The following is a 15547-nucleotide window of genomic DNA, read 5'->3' on the forward strand; positions in this document are numbered from 1 at the left end:
AGAGTTCTGCAAGGCATTTGGTACTGCACCACATTTTGATTAAGAAACTAGAATGACACAAGCAACACGGCAAACATTAAATGGATTAAAAATGGGATACGTCTCTCAATATAATTGCAAATGGGAAAAACGTCATCTAATAGGTGTTTTTTCTCTTGGAGTCCTACAGATTCTTGGCCCTAAATATTTAAAATTTTTATCAATGACTTGGAAGAAAACATGAAGTCATGACTGCTAAAGTTTGTAGATGACTCACAGATCAGGGGAGTGGTAAATAACAAATAGAACTGGTCACTGATACAGAGCCATCTAGATTGCTTGATAAGCTGGGATCTGGCAAACAATATGCCTTTCAATATGGCCAAAATCAAAATTCATACATCTAGGCACAAAATATACAAGCCATAATTATAGGATGGACTCTATCCTGGCAAGCAGGGACTGAACAGAAGCCTGAAGTGCGACACTGTAGCCAAAAGAGCTAATGGAATCCTTGGCTGTATAAACAGGGGAATATTGAGAGGAGTAAGGAGGTATATTACTTCTGCATTTGGCACTGGGTGACCACTGCAGGAATACCAGGTCCAGTTCTGGTGTCCGTACTTCAGGAAGGATGTTGAAAAATTGGAGAGGGTTCAGAGAAGAGCCTCGAGAATGATTAAAAGGATTGGACAGCATGCCATATACTGAGAGACTCCAGGAGCTCAATCTCTTTAGTTTATCTAAGAGAAAGGGGGTGATTTTATCACAGTTTATATATATCTACATGGGAATACAAATTTGGTCTGCTAGATTGAAGAGCCTTCTATTATCAAGGTAAAACAAGATCCAATGGCTGGACATTGAGGCTAGACAAATTCACACGGGAAATAAGGTGGAATTTTTTTAACAGCGAGGGCAACTAACCATTGGAACAATTTACCAATGGTTCTTCGTGACTGAAAATGTTTAAGATACGCTCTAGTTTGAGCACAACAACTGGACTTGAAGCAGGAATTTAATTTAGGGAAGTCCTGCGGGGTGTGTTGTTCAGGTGGTCAGACTAGATCACAGTGGTCCCTTCTGGCCTTAAAATGTATTAATCTGAGGGCATGTCTTCATTAGCAACGTTAAGCACTACCATGGCAGCGCTTTAACGTGGCTGTGTAGTCGCGGCCCCAGTGCTGGGAGAGCGCTGTAAAAAAACCACCCCCACGAGGGGAGTAGCTCCCAGCGCTGGTCCACTGTCTACACTGCCACTTTGTAGCACTAAAACTTGCAGCACTCAGGGGGGTGTTTTTTTCACATCCTTGAGTGAGAAAGTTGCAGTGCTAAAAAGTAGCAGGGTAGACCAGGCCTAAAAGTCCATCTCCACTGCAGGAAGAAGTGTGTGTTCTGTGGGAATGCATAGTAAAATTTTTGAAAGGGTGAAAATTGACTTAGAAGCTGAAGACCCATTTTCAAATATGGCCTAGGGCTAGGGCCAGATTTTCAAAGGCACCTAAAAATGAAGACAGGTCCCTTCTAGGATTTTCAGAAGTCCCTGTGGCATGACTATAGCATTCCTGTTTCTCCACAGTTAACAGACATGATCAGGATATTTTCCTATGGGGAGCTTACTAAATGGGGGACCTTCCTGGTGAGAGGGTTCTCTACTAGGTGCATAAAGCATGGCTCTCTGTGTTTGACCTCATGCTACAGATCCTAAGCAAGTTAAGCATCTAACTCAAAACTATTTCAATGGGATTTAGGGTTGTGGGCCCAGATCCTTAAAGATACTCTGTTCAGCACTGCAATGCCTAACACATAGGCTGCCTGCCACGCAGTGGAATCTTCAGCCTCAAGCTGGGTGCCCAGGCCCCGCATACGATGAATGGAGAGAGTTAGGCATAAGAAAGCACCTTCTTACAATCCTTAGGTGCTTTTGAAAACCACGCTAGGCTCTGATCTGTATTTTTAGGTGCTGAAATATCTTTGAAAATCTGGTTCTGAGTGACTTAACCAAGCTCACGTAGAAAGTCTGTGGCAGAGCAAAATCTCCATAGTTCCTAGACTAGTGCCCTAACCATTAGATTATCCTTCCTCCCCTGTTTATTTGTTTTGTGTTAGTGCCTAAAAGCCCTTGCCTCCATGTGCTGGGAAATGTACAAAGAGGTAACAAAGAGGCCTTCCCTGCCTCAAAGAGGCTATAGACAAAAAGTGGGTATAACAACCTGAGAGGAGGAGCAAAAAGTAACAGAGCGGGGATTAGGATAAGCAATGGTCAAAGCACACTAACTGCTAACCATGGCAGTTCTGACTTTACCCTGCAGTGTAGGAAGTTCTCAGCAAGAGAGGTGGAATTTTAAAGCTCCAGCATTATACAGACAGAGGTGGGGGTGGGAGGTGCCTTAGCTCTTCTATGGCACTTGTCATCCAGCCTGCAGATCTGAAAGCACTGTAAAAGTGGGCAAGTATCATCATCCCCATTTAACAAATGGGGAAACTGAGGCACAGAGAGGGTGACATGACTTGTCCAAGGTGTCACAGTTCGTTAATAGCCGAGCTGGGAGCAGAAACCCAGTTCAGTGCCTTGTCCACTCAACCAGAATAAGTAATAGGATTGCTTGGGTGATGCAGCAAGAATCACATTAGTTCCTTGATGTGTGGATTTTAAACATAACTATGTTGTGCAAATGCTTCTTGTTAACTAAAAAATTGTTGCTTTAGAGACTGTTGTAAAAGGTGGGTGTTGTGGAAGGATTTGAAGGAGAGCCTGATTGAAGGGAGTACTGGACCCAAAACATATGGAATTGCTCTAGTAATCTATTGTATCAAAATGCACAATCTCAGTAACAGCCCCAGAGCATATGAGGCTGCTCGTCCATGAAAGTAGGTCTTCAATGTTATCTTTCTACTGCTGGAAATAACTGTAATATATATCCTGAGAAAATCTACATAACATCTCTAAGGCAAACTTCAGTTCCTAGTGAGAAAATGTTTCTAAATTAACATCTTAAATACTTACTAGAAATTGATATACATGGAAATTGTAGGGTTTTCTAAAATATTTCTCATCATCCCCATAGTACAGATGTTCACATGCAGAGTCATACTTCAATTCCCGCCATTCTCCATTGTAAATGTACTCACACTGGCCTCCATAATATTTAGGATCATATACAAATTGCATTTCTTCTTGTGTAAGAACATTGTATCTTTAATGAAAAGAGACATCATCCAGAAATTAACTATAGCTTTCTTTGCTACTACAAGAAAAATCGCTACCTTTTCTCTCTCCCCCCACCCCCTTTGACTTTACATACATTCTGTTCTCAGACACTGGACTCTGTTTGCTTTGGATAGCAATGACTCAGGATCTTCGACTTCATAAATGGGAGGTTTTGATTCCACACCTCTCCATTTTTGCCCTCTCCTGGGGGAACTAAGCTAAAGTGATTTGTCTCTCTGACTAAAAATGAGACAAATAGCCTGTTATTTCAAAGACAGTATCGTAGAATCATAAATTAGAGATGGAAGACACTAATGAAATCATCCAGTTCATCTCTCTTCCAATAAAAGATGGTTCTCTGTAGTTCATTTTCTAGTATTTGGTCAGGTAGAGTTATGAAAATGTCCCAAATTGTGGGGCTTCCATCAAGTCCCTTGAGAAATCATTTCACAGCCTCCTAATCCATCTCACTGTCACAAAATTCTTCCTGGTATTCAAAGTAAACGTTCTGTTTCTCAATTTCACCACTTTTCTGCTAGTTTTCTCATTTACCTGTTTCCCCTTGGGTGTTAACACCCTCCATATATTTGTAGACTGCTCCCACTTAGTCAAATTATTCATAGTTGGTTCACTTAGTCATTCCATATTAGTCATTTCCTCCTGCTCCCTGACCATTTTAGATTCTCTTCTCTCAATTCCCTTCAGTTTGTCAATGTCTTTTTGCTAACTTGGTAGCCTGAAATGAAAGTAGCATACACTGATGTCCATTAAGAAATTCCTCAGAACCGGAAATTCTCTTCAAGAACATAAGAATGGCCATACTGGGTCAGACCTAAGGTCCATCTAGCCCAGTGTCCTGTCTTCCGACAGTGGCCAATGCCAGGTGCCCCAGAGGGAATGAACAGAACAGGTAATCATCAAGTGATCCATCCCCTGTCGCCCATCCCCAGGTTCTGCCAAACAGAGGCTAGGGACACCATCTCTGCCCATCCTGGCTAATAGCCATTGATGGACCTATCCTCCATGAACTTATCTAGTTCTTTTTTGAATCCTGTTAGTCTTGGCCTTCACAACATCCTCTGGCAAAGAATTCCAATGACTGACTGCGTTTTGTGAAAAAATATTTCTTTTTTATTTTTTTTTAAACATGCTGCCTATTAATTTCATTTGGTGACCCCTAGTTCTTGTGTTATGAGAAGGAGTAAATAACACTTCCTTATTTACTTTCTCCACACCAGTCACGATTTTATAGACCTCTATCATATCCCCCCTTTGTCGTCGTCTCTTTTTCAAGTAGAAAAGTCCCAGTCTTATTAATCTTTCCTCATACAGAAGCCGTTCCATACCCCTAATTTTTGTTGCCCTTTTCTGAAACTTTTCCAATTTCAATATATCTTTTTTGAGATGGAGTGACCACATCTGCATGCAGTATTCAAGATGTGGGCGTACCATGGGTTTATATAGGGGCAATATGATATTTTCTGTCTTATAATCTCGCCCTTTCTTAATGATGCCCAACATGCTGGTCGCTTTTTTGACTGCCACTGCCCATTGACTGGATGTTTTCAGAGAACTATCCACAAGATCTTTCTTGAGTGGCAACAGCTAATTTAGACCCCATCATTTTATATGTATAGTTGGGATTATGTTTTCCAATGTGCTTTACTTTGCATTTATCCACATTGAATTTCATCTGCCATTTTGTTGCCCAGTCACCCAGTTTTCAGAGGTCCCTTTGTAGCTGTTTGTAGTCTGCCTTGGACTTAACTATCCTGAGTAGTTTTGTATCATCTGCAAAGTTTGCCACCTCACCGTTTTACCCTTTTCCCCAGATCATTTATGAATATGTTGAATAGGACTGGTCCCAGTACAGACCACTGGGGGACACCACTATTTACCACTCTCCATTCTGAAAACCGACCATTTATTCCTACCCTTTGTTTCCTATCTTTTAACCAGTTACCAGTCCATGAGAGGACCTTCCCTCTTATCCCATGATAGCTTACTTTGCTTAAGAGCCTTTAGTCAGGGACCTTGTCAAAGGCTTTCTGAAAATCTAAGTACACTATCTTCAATGGTTTTCCCCCTTGTCCACAGGCATGTTGATCCCTTCAAAGAATTCTAATAGATTGGTGAGGCATGATTTCCAATTATGAAGATACTGAACACTTAATATTGTGTGCTTTGCCGAGGGAAATATAAATGACAGTAGTCTATGGCAATGAAAACAAAATAAATATGTGGACTGATAAGCTTTTGATAGACTCCTTTGGGGCTTCTTCCAAAAAAATCCCACCAACACCATTTAACTCATAAGGAGTCTTTCCACCAACTTCTGTAGCTTTGGATCAAGCTAATGTAGTGGTTATATGATGAAGGACCACATTCTCATACTGTAGCTCCTATTTTCTTTCACATAAGGCTAAGCTTATATATACTTTAAATGATGCCATCATAGAGAGTTTGCCAGTGTTACCTGTCTTAGATTCCACTTTTTTCTTACCTAATTCAGTCATAATCAGTTTAGGATTTGATTAAGCAATACTTTCTCCTGCAAGTAGGTACACTGAGGACAGGCCCTGAATGCTCTAAATCAATGCTCTTAATTCTTCAAAGTGGGGAAAGCAATCAGACTTAGCATTCAGAATGTTCTATTTCACTTCATATATTGCTTTCATTAAATAGAGAAAGTTATAGCTTAATAGGGCATTACAAAGGTGGGGAATTATTATTATTACCCTGAGGGGCAAGCAGAAACATGGAGGGCATGTCTACACTGCAACTGAATGCCAGTGGCTGGCCTGTGTCAGCTGACTCCTGCTCAGAGGGCTCCGGCTAGGGGGATGTTTAATTGTGGGGTAGACGCTTGGGTTGAAGCCTGGGCTCTGAGACATTGCCAGGCGAGCCCGAGCCCGAGCCCAAGCCCAAATGTCAACACTGCAATGAAATAGCCCCCTAGCCTAAGTCTTGCGAGACTGAGCTAGCTGACATGGGCCAGCTGCAGATGTTAACCTCTCTGGGCATGTCTGCACTGCAGTTAAAGTGATTTGTTCACGCTTCCAGAGTGAGTCAGATGCAGAACTTGGATCAGATGCCATGTCTGTTGACTCAAAGTCCAGTGCCCTGTCTGCTACAGTGGTACTCACTGCTGTACCATTTAGACTGTGAAGTCCTTGGGACAATATCCTCCTCCTCTGTTTTGTACAGTACTATGCATGCTGTCAGAGCTCAATTCATAGAGAAATGATGCTACTACAGAATAAGAGCAACATAAAAATGTAATCCTGGTCTGACTGAAAGAACAGCAAATAGAGATTAATTACTCACCCTTGGGCTGCTCTTTCAGACCCAGGAATTGGCTGTAGGTTTTCACAGAGGATTTCAATATCTTCATCCTCACAGTTACTCTCATCAGACCCACCTCTGCAGTCTGGCTCTCCGTTACATACAAGGTGGGGTTTTATACAGCGACCTGAAGTGTATATGTACATGTAATCTCTTAATCATCTCTACAATGCTTGTTCAGTCTAAGTAGGTAATTTTGGTTTAAGTGTTCACTGACACAAGTCCATAAAGAAGGGTTGAGCCTGCATCTCCTTACTCAGGCAAAAGTTCCATTTATTTCAGTAAAAGGAGTGTATTACACTCCAGGGTCTACACTGGCTTCTGCCATCGTAGAGTCTTCAGAGACCCTAGCAGCTAAAGCTCCTTCATGGGCACAGGTGGTGCAGAACAACCACAATCTTCTTTCACTGGTGGCCCATAGAGAGACATCTGAGTGTGGGCAGCCCTGGCTGTGGTAGCAGTATGGCTTGAGCATCCAGGGATCCAGTGACTCAGCTTCTCCCCGCAGCTGGATGTTAAGCTGCCATAGGCAACCTGCTTCCCTTCATGGTGAATTACCTACTCTGGTTCAAGAGGCCAGTAGGCCAGTTTGATGTCTTGTTCACAGAAAACGGTACAGTGGTCACCATTAAAAAGTCACCCTTTGTTAAGTTACCCCCCACACTGGCATTTACAATACCCCTATTCATATACAGGGGAAAGCTTGGTATCTCAGAAACTTCTGTGTGGTCAGGGCTGGCAAATGGTGGAACTATTAAAGGTGACCACTGTACATAAGAACGGCTATACTGGGTCAGACCAAGGGTCCATCCAGCCCAGTATCCTGTCTACCGACAGTGGCCAATGCCAGGTGCTCCAGAGGGAGTGAACCTAACAGATGGTGATTTAGTGATCTCTCTCTCCTGCCATCCATCTCCGCCCTCTGACAAACAGAGGCTAGGGACACCATTCCTTACCCATCCTGGCTAATAGCCATTAATGGACTTAACCTCCATGAATTTATCCAGTTCTCTTTTAAACCCTGTTTTAGTCCCAGCCTTCACAACCTCCTCAGGCAAGGAGTTCCACAGGTTGACTGTGCGCTGAGTGAAGAAGAGCTTCCTTTTATTTGTTTTAAACCTGCTACCCATTAATTTCATTTGGTGGCCTCTAGTTCTTATATAATTTCTCCACACCACTCATGATTTTATATACCTCTATCATATCATCATAGAATATCAGGGTTGGAAGGGACCTCAGGAGGTCATCTAGTCCAACCCCTGCTCAAAGCAGGACCAATCCCCAACTAAATCATCCCAGCCAGGGCTTTGTCAAGCCTGACCTTAAAAACTTCAAAGGAAGGAGATTCCACCACCTCCCTAAGTAACCCATTCCAGTGCTTCACCACCCTCCTAGTGAAATAGTGTTTCCTAATATCCAACCTAAACCTCTCCCACTGCAACTTGAGACCATTACTCCTTGTTCTGTCATCTACTACCACTAAGAACAGCCTAGATCCATCCTCTTTGGAGCCCCCTTTCAGGTAGTTGAAAGCAGTTATCAAATTCTTCTCATTCTTCTCTTCTGCAGACTAAACAATCCTAGTTCCCTCGGCCTCTCCTCATAAATCATGTGTTCCAGTCCCCTATCATTTTTGTTGCCCTTTTCTGAAGCTTTTCTAATGCCAGTATGTCTTTTTTGAGATGAGGGGACCACATCTGAACGCAGTATTCATGGATTTCTATAAGGGGAATAAGATCTTCTCCTTCTTATTCTCTATCCCTTTTTTAATGGTTCCTAACATCCCGTTAGCATTTTTGACTGCCGCTGCACACTGGGTGGACATCTTCAGAGAATTATCCACGATGACTCCAAGATCTTTCTCCTGATTCGTCATAGCTAAATTAGCCCCAGTCATATTGTATGTATAGTTGGAGTTATTTTTTCCAGTGTGCATTACTTTACATTTATCCACATTAAATTTCATTTGCCATTTTGTTGCCCAATCACTTAGTTTTGTGAGATCTTTTCGAAGTTCTTCACAGTCTGCTTTGGTCTTAACTATCTTGAGCAATTTAGTATCATCTGCAAACTTTGCCACCTCACTGTTTACCCCATCTCCAGATCATTTATGAATAAGTTGAATAGGATTGGTCCTAGGACTAACCCTTGGGGAACTACCACTAGTTACCCCTTTCCATTCTGAAAATTTATCATTTATTTCTATCCTTTGTTCCCTGTCTTTTAACCAGTTCTCAGTCTATGAAAGGATCTTTCCTCTTACCTATGACAACTTGATTTACGTAAGAGCCTTTGGTGAGGGACCTTGTCAAAGGCTTTCTGGAAATCTAAGTACACTATGTCCACTGGATCCCCCTTGTCCACATGTTTGTTTGACGCCCTCAAAGAACTCTAATAGATTAGTAAGACATGATCTCCCTTTATAGAAACCATGTTGATTTTTGCGCAACAATTTATGTTCTTCTATGTGTCTGAACATTTTATTCCTGTATTTATATCCTGTATTGTTTTTCATATGTATTACAATGTCTTACCTGCACTATTCACTCCCTCTGGGACACCTGGCATTGGCCACTTTCAGAAGACAGGATACTGGGCTAGATGGACCTTAGGTCTGACCCAGTATGGCCGTTCTTATGTCTTAGGAAGTCACACTGCCCTCTCTCTCTCCCTCCCAGGTAGAGATGAGCTATTGCAGGAGTAGAACTGGTATCTTCTGCCTGCAGCAGAGAGGGGGCAGGATTCCAGAGGACTAGGCAGGGGGCATATACTCTGTGATTCATGGGGATCCATGCACCCCTTTGAGCAGGAGTTTAGGGAGCCAGCAAGCTGGTGGATCTGTGATCTGCTAGCTATTCTTCACTACAGCGATGGGCAAAAGAGCCACAAGGGCTACTTCAGTGCTTTCTGCTATATCACTATAGCTTGAAAGAAAGGACTATTCCCTCCCTGCATCTACAAATCTTCTTAATGCTTATCTGGGTTACTTGGACCAGGATTTGGGCCTTATTGTTTAGAGAAAAGCAGAGTTTGAACTTGAAACCATCCTAAAACTTTCCCTGGCAATGTGCAGTGGAGCACAACTGTGGAGCCTGGGTTGGACACCTCCTAAGTTCTAAATAATGGATCCACTGTGTGGGAATCTTGTCAAGTTCATTTTGCGATGCTCCAGTATGTTTATTATCTAAGATCATGTTCCTGAATAGGAACTACAAGAATAAATTGCTTCTTCAGTTGGCTAAGTGCAATTAACTCTGTCAGGTTAATGTACAGATTTGCCTTTTCAAGTTGCAGAAGGTGCTTTGGGAATTTGTTACAATAATTATATTCAGAAATGAATGTTTGCAGGAGACACAACTTGAGAATACTTGTGCCACTGAAAATGAAGGGACATATCTGCCGCTGGAGTAAATTGGTGTCGCTCCATTGATGTCTGCAAAGGAATGCTGATTTCCACCAGCTAAAGATCTGGCCCTAGATATGGTGCAAATATTTCCTAATATCTATAATGGTATTATATACTAGAAAGCAGAACTTGGCACTATTGTGTTGTAAGTAAAAACTATACTGATTCAACCTAATCTTGCAGGGACAGCCACCTGATCTCCTGATTCTACCGTAGCTAGTGCTGGTAGAAAAAATTTCTGTCAAAACTCTTTTTGATAGAAAATTGTTTGTTTGGTTTTTTGACAAAACAACATTTTCATGAAAGCTGTCTGTTTTCCACAAATTTTAATTTTTCATCAAAAAACTGAATACCTGAAATGAGAGAGGTTGTGATTAAGCCAATATCTGAAATCTGGGCAGACTACATCTCCCATGATACACCACATCCAGGGACTCATAGGACACATTCCTTTCCCTTACCATGAGGAGAGAAAGTGGTGCATCATGGGAAATGTAATCTAGCCAGAGAATTTACACTGAGGAAGCTGAGGTACTGGTCCATTGCTCTCATTGATTATCTCATCCAGGACCAAAATTCATTTGCTGTTATTCCCGATAGCATTTCACTTACCTGTCTCTTCACACTGAAAATCTTTTCCACAGCGTTGGCTTGCTGCACATGTTTCTGTTGCTCGGCATGCTGCCTCATCCCAAAAATGACCAGTGCATTTACTCCCCTTAAACTTGGCAGGCTGCAGCAAAGTTCTGTATCTGTACTAAATCACATTGAATAATAAAATAAAATAAAAAAGCAAAGAAACTGGCCAATTAACAAGAACTTTATATCCAGAAATTATAAGATTTCTATTAAATATTTAGTGGTAAAAACAAATCTCCTTTACAAATTAACCTGTTAGAACGTGTTTTAATTATTTAGGAATAAATAAATATTACTGCAGCCAACTATGGAAATTAAAGGGCTTAGCAAGAATGAAAATAAGGTGAGAGACAATGGGCTGGATTTTTTTTCCCCCCCTCCTTGCACTGTTGTAAATTTGGTGTACATCCATTGACTTCAGTGGAGTTACTCCTGATTTACACCAGTGTGAGTTGAATAACACCTATTATTTTGAACTAAGCGGCTCTTTAACAGTGGTGGAATAGATTACATATTAATTTCAACATCCTGCAGATACTGCAGTCCTTTCGGATGGAGCAGAGAAACTTCCCAGTCCTCATTTTCTGTTAATTGCACACATTTTAACTAACTGTCCCTGTTCCATTAGGCCCAACACCTGGCAAAGTTAGTTAATTTTTCCAAATTCTGGACCTTGTGCCTTTGTTCTATGCCTTTGATGTGGTATTAAGCTTTTCCAGTTACATATGTTTTGGAGTGGAATGTGGTGAGAGCTATAGGAATATCAGATGCAGACAAACAAAAATCACAACTGAGATCCTGAAAGGCACACAGCATTTTTGGCTGATTAATGGTGGATGCTGCTGCCTATCAAACTGAACAAAAAGAAAAGGAAGAGCAACCCCATCTGGAGTATGGTTCTTCCTTTCTCTCTCATTCCATATGCTTGACCTCTTGCTTTCTGCCTATAATATAAGTGGAAAATAGAAGTTATGACCAATACTTAACAGTTATGAAGAAACGCGTGAAATGATACAAAAATCAGAGTAAACAGAGCTGATGAACAAAGAATGCTTTCCAAAGTGTTTTTATATCTGAATATTTGCATTGAGTCAACAGAAATTCAATTAAAACCCAGCTAAATAAAGAAGAAAACAATTAGCCAAATATTGCATGCCTGATTCTTCTCTCATTTGCACCAGTTTTGCACCTTTCTAACACTTTTGGCTTCAATTAAATTACTCCTAATTTACACCAGCATAAGTAAGAGGAGACTCAGGCCCCGTGTTTCTAATACAAGATAATGTTTATCATATTTGGATGAGTTTACTGGATGTTTCAGAAACTATGAATATGCATAATACATATAATTAATCTGTGTACGTGCTCATCAGACACATCTGAAGATAAGTGAATACATTATGGTTGAGACTTACTTTTTTCTCTTGGCAAGGAAAGCAACCAGTCCATTCTGACCACTGGCTTAGCTGACAGTTCACAGGAGCTGGAGTATTGACATCTCGGCTGGTTCTTCTGAAGAGAGTAAATGATACCGGCGTAAGTTTTGGCGTGGAGTTTTAAGAAGAGGTAATAGCTGTGGAGCCAAGCAGCAGGAGGAAAATCATATCCATTTTCCATACAATCACAGATTTTAGAGGAAACTAGAAACTTTTGCTGGGGAGAGTTGGCTCCAAACCACAGGTGGTGTAAATCAGAGTAACTGCACTGAGCTCATTGGAGCTGCACCAGGCTGCGCCAGCTAAAAATCTGACCAATAGAATTTGCCAGTGGCAGAAGAAAAAGCAGGAACTGTATGTCTTGATCTCCTGTTTCCTGCTCTACCAATAGATTACATCCTTTTCCAGTATGGTATATGTGATAATGGGTGTTGTAAAAACCAAACATAAAGCTCCTAATAAATAATGGTTTATACCCACGTTCTAGAATATGACCAGAAACAGAATGCTGGAGACAGAAGAGAAAGCTGATTTGAATTCACACTGAGAATCCAAGTAAAAATAACAAACAGCATTTTGACCATGAAGCTTCTTTTGAGGACAATTTGTAAAGGAAAGCATATAATTAATATGAGAGGAAATGTAAAGGTGGAGGCCACGAATATAATAGACACAGAAGATCCAGTAGGAGAGGGTACTGCAAAAGGATGAGGTGCAACTACTACATTGAGGAAAAAGAAAGCAAAATACTCTGTAGTGAAGTGGAGGAATAGCAAAAATATAAAAGTTTCGAGTGAAATCCACTTTTTGCTTTTCCTCTCACATCTCACCCCCAAATTGTCAAGATAATGTAATTACAAGTGCATGAACATGGCATTACAATGTCAACACAGAGTTAAAAAACATTCATGGAAATTTGGAAATGATTCTGAAATGCGTAGATGGAATGAAACCATGTCAATACAATTCTAAATGTGATTGGGCTAAATTGTACCCTTCCTTATGCCTGTGAAATCCCTTTGCCATCAGTCTATTGCACTGGCTTTTTATCGGTATAACTGAGAGCAGAATAACCATTCAAATCTGTAAAGACCACGGGTCAAATTCTCTTCTGGTGTAAATAAGTGAAACTCCACTGAAGTCAACAGAGCTCTACACATTTGCACCAACCAGTAATTTGCCCCAGTGTTCTGATAACACAACCAAACAATATCCGTGTGAGTATATGGAATCCACCTTATAATTTTACAGTCTAATTTAATGATATGGTTGAAATGCACTGTACACTACAGCATATAGGGAAACTAAATCCCCCCAAAGGAAAGGACACAACAACTATTAAGGCTGAGGCATAGAGGGCCTTATTCAAAACTCCTCACTCACTCCCTACTCAAAGAAAACTCTCATTGTCCTCAAAGGGAGTTTTAGCCACGTAAGGAGTAAAAAAATAATAAAAAAAAGTGCTGTATAAGGCTCAGAAATTCAGTGTACAGACATAATTCTCTCTAGGCCTGATCCAAAGCCCATTGAAAGACTCTTATTGACTTCAACGGGCTTTGGATCAGATCCTCAAAGAAGCTCATACATAGCACCAGGGAAATATTTGTCTTATCACCCAGTGCAGTACTTATGAGCTTTTGCCCATCAAATCTTACAATTTGTATTTGGATAAAGCATTGTTTTGTGTTGTGGAGTACTGTACCAAAATAGCGGTGTCTGCCTTAGCTCAAAACATGTTTTGTGGGTTTATTTCTAACCCTCAGCATGATGATTATTTTTGGCGATTAACTAATGAGCAATCTGTTTTACTTAAGAGACTATGGTCCAAAAAGAAACACTGATAATTAGAGGAGGTATGGGGTACATTAGGGATTCATCAGAAGCTTGAGAAGAGAGAATACTAAATGAAACACACAAATGCTCAGCAAAGGAGCCTGTGGATACAGATCAGTGTGCTAGATGAAAACACACTGGATCTACAGACAAACAGCAGAAACATGAAGACGGAGCACCCTAGAAAACATATATTCGTCCTGACGGAAGGGTTTGGTGGCTATACCCTTCAGCCCTTCATAAAGTATTTAATTGGCTCACCTTCACCTAGCTTTTTAAATTTACCTCTTCATTATTCTGCCTTGTTTGATAAGTTCATCGAACATCAAAAATCTCTGCTTTGTTCACTTTCAAAAGGGATTACCAGAGTAAGCCTTCATAATTAAATGTATCTCTACCAAGCATTATTTCCTTTCTATGTCCTCCTTGCCTCCATGTTCCAATTATCACGGATATCTTTTTTGAGCCTTCAAAATCATATTTGCCTTTAAAACAAGTTTGCAATTAACAGCTGCAGAAAAATCCAATATTTTTTCCTATCTTCAAACTGTTTTCTTTAAAGAAATGTCACTTGTTTGTTCCTTTTTTAAGCCACAATGACATCATAATGAGATACAATGGGGAAATAAATATAAAGACATATAATTCCCATTTAATTCATTATTTCAATGTTGAGCAAATCAAATAATGTTTAACATTCAAATCATAAATATGACATAACTGTAGTGTTGCAAACACTACAATTGAAAGCAAAATATTAATTATAAATAAAGCTTGATATATAGGAGATAGCAACCCAAAGTACACAAATATAGCACAGTAAATTTAAAATGAATGAATATTCTCCCTTAAAAGAATAAAGTACTATGCAAACAACAAGGAATGCCAATTACTAGACTATGATTTGGATGATTGCCAATATTCTTTTCTGGTAGCTGTTTACAGATAACAGTGCCCATATGCCTCCATTTGAGACTGAATTGATGGGCTAGCCAGATAGACAGTAATGTACAGCTGTATGTTAAATTATATAGAGATAGACTTACCTCTGGGAAGGCAATCCTGTTACCTCACTATGTGCTGTAACTGTATCCTGACATGATATTAGATAGGCTAACCAGAGAATCAGAGGAGAAACTTCATTCAGGCTCCACCACATTTCTTTTACATATGTAAATATTTCCTATAAAATAGTTGAAAACAAGTTTTTCCTTTGCCTTGGAGACCCTTTGGTTCCAGTGCTGATGGGTAGAATAGCAAAACCTCCCAATTCTGAGCATTGCAGAATACTGTAAATCATTGACAAAAGCACAAATCAAATCACGGGGCCCCAAGATGTATTCTGAAGGTCATTGCCTTCTTTTTAAACAAATGCCCAGATATTAGGCAAGGGAATATATTTAACCAAGTTTCTATTTACACATTAAAGTCAAATAAGACTTATCAGTGAAATGATCATTGGACCAACCTCAGGCACTCTGACTAATTTTGTGGGAGAGGGATTCCTATTTTATTTAATTTTGTAACTTGTATGTAATTTTTGGTGTTTCTGATAACTAAAATAATTAGCTGTGGGGAAGTTTGGCAGTATGGCAAATTGAATATTCTAGAATTCGGTTACAAGGAACAGAAAGTGCCATGCACTGTAAGGAATACTAAAGGTAATGGCAATTCATTTTTCTCCATTGTCTGTTTCAA

The 15547-nt window shown here is 40.3% G+C and overlaps 1 protein-coding gene across 1 annotated transcript in view; it reads right to left on the reverse strand.

The window, feature by feature from the left end:
- Positions 1 to 15105, reverse strand: part of C8A (complement C8 alpha chain) — a 39971-nt gene extending 24866 nt beyond the window's left edge. The window contains exons 1-5 of the mRNA XM_048861071.2: positions 14896 to 15105; positions 11996 to 12092; positions 10554 to 10698; positions 6518 to 6662; positions 2987 to 3176 (exon numbers count right to left, since the gene is read on the reverse strand). Coding sequence (XP_048717028.1) covers positions 2987 to 3176; positions 6518 to 6662; positions 10554 to 10698; positions 11996 to 12092; positions 14896 to 15008 — 690 coding nt within the window. The 5' untranslated portion in view covers positions 15009 to 15105. The remainder of the gene's footprint in view (positions 1 to 2986; positions 3177 to 6517; positions 6663 to 10553; positions 10699 to 11995; positions 12093 to 14895) is intronic.
- Between the last annotated feature and the right edge of the window lie 442 nt (positions 15106 to 15547).

The sequence above is a fragment of the Caretta caretta genome, chromosome 8 (assembly GCF_965140235.1).
Source record: "Caretta caretta isolate rCarCar2 chromosome 8, rCarCar1.hap1, whole genome shotgun sequence".
In the NCBI taxonomy this organism is placed as follows: Eukaryota; Metazoa; Chordata; order Testudines; family Cheloniidae; genus Caretta; species Caretta caretta.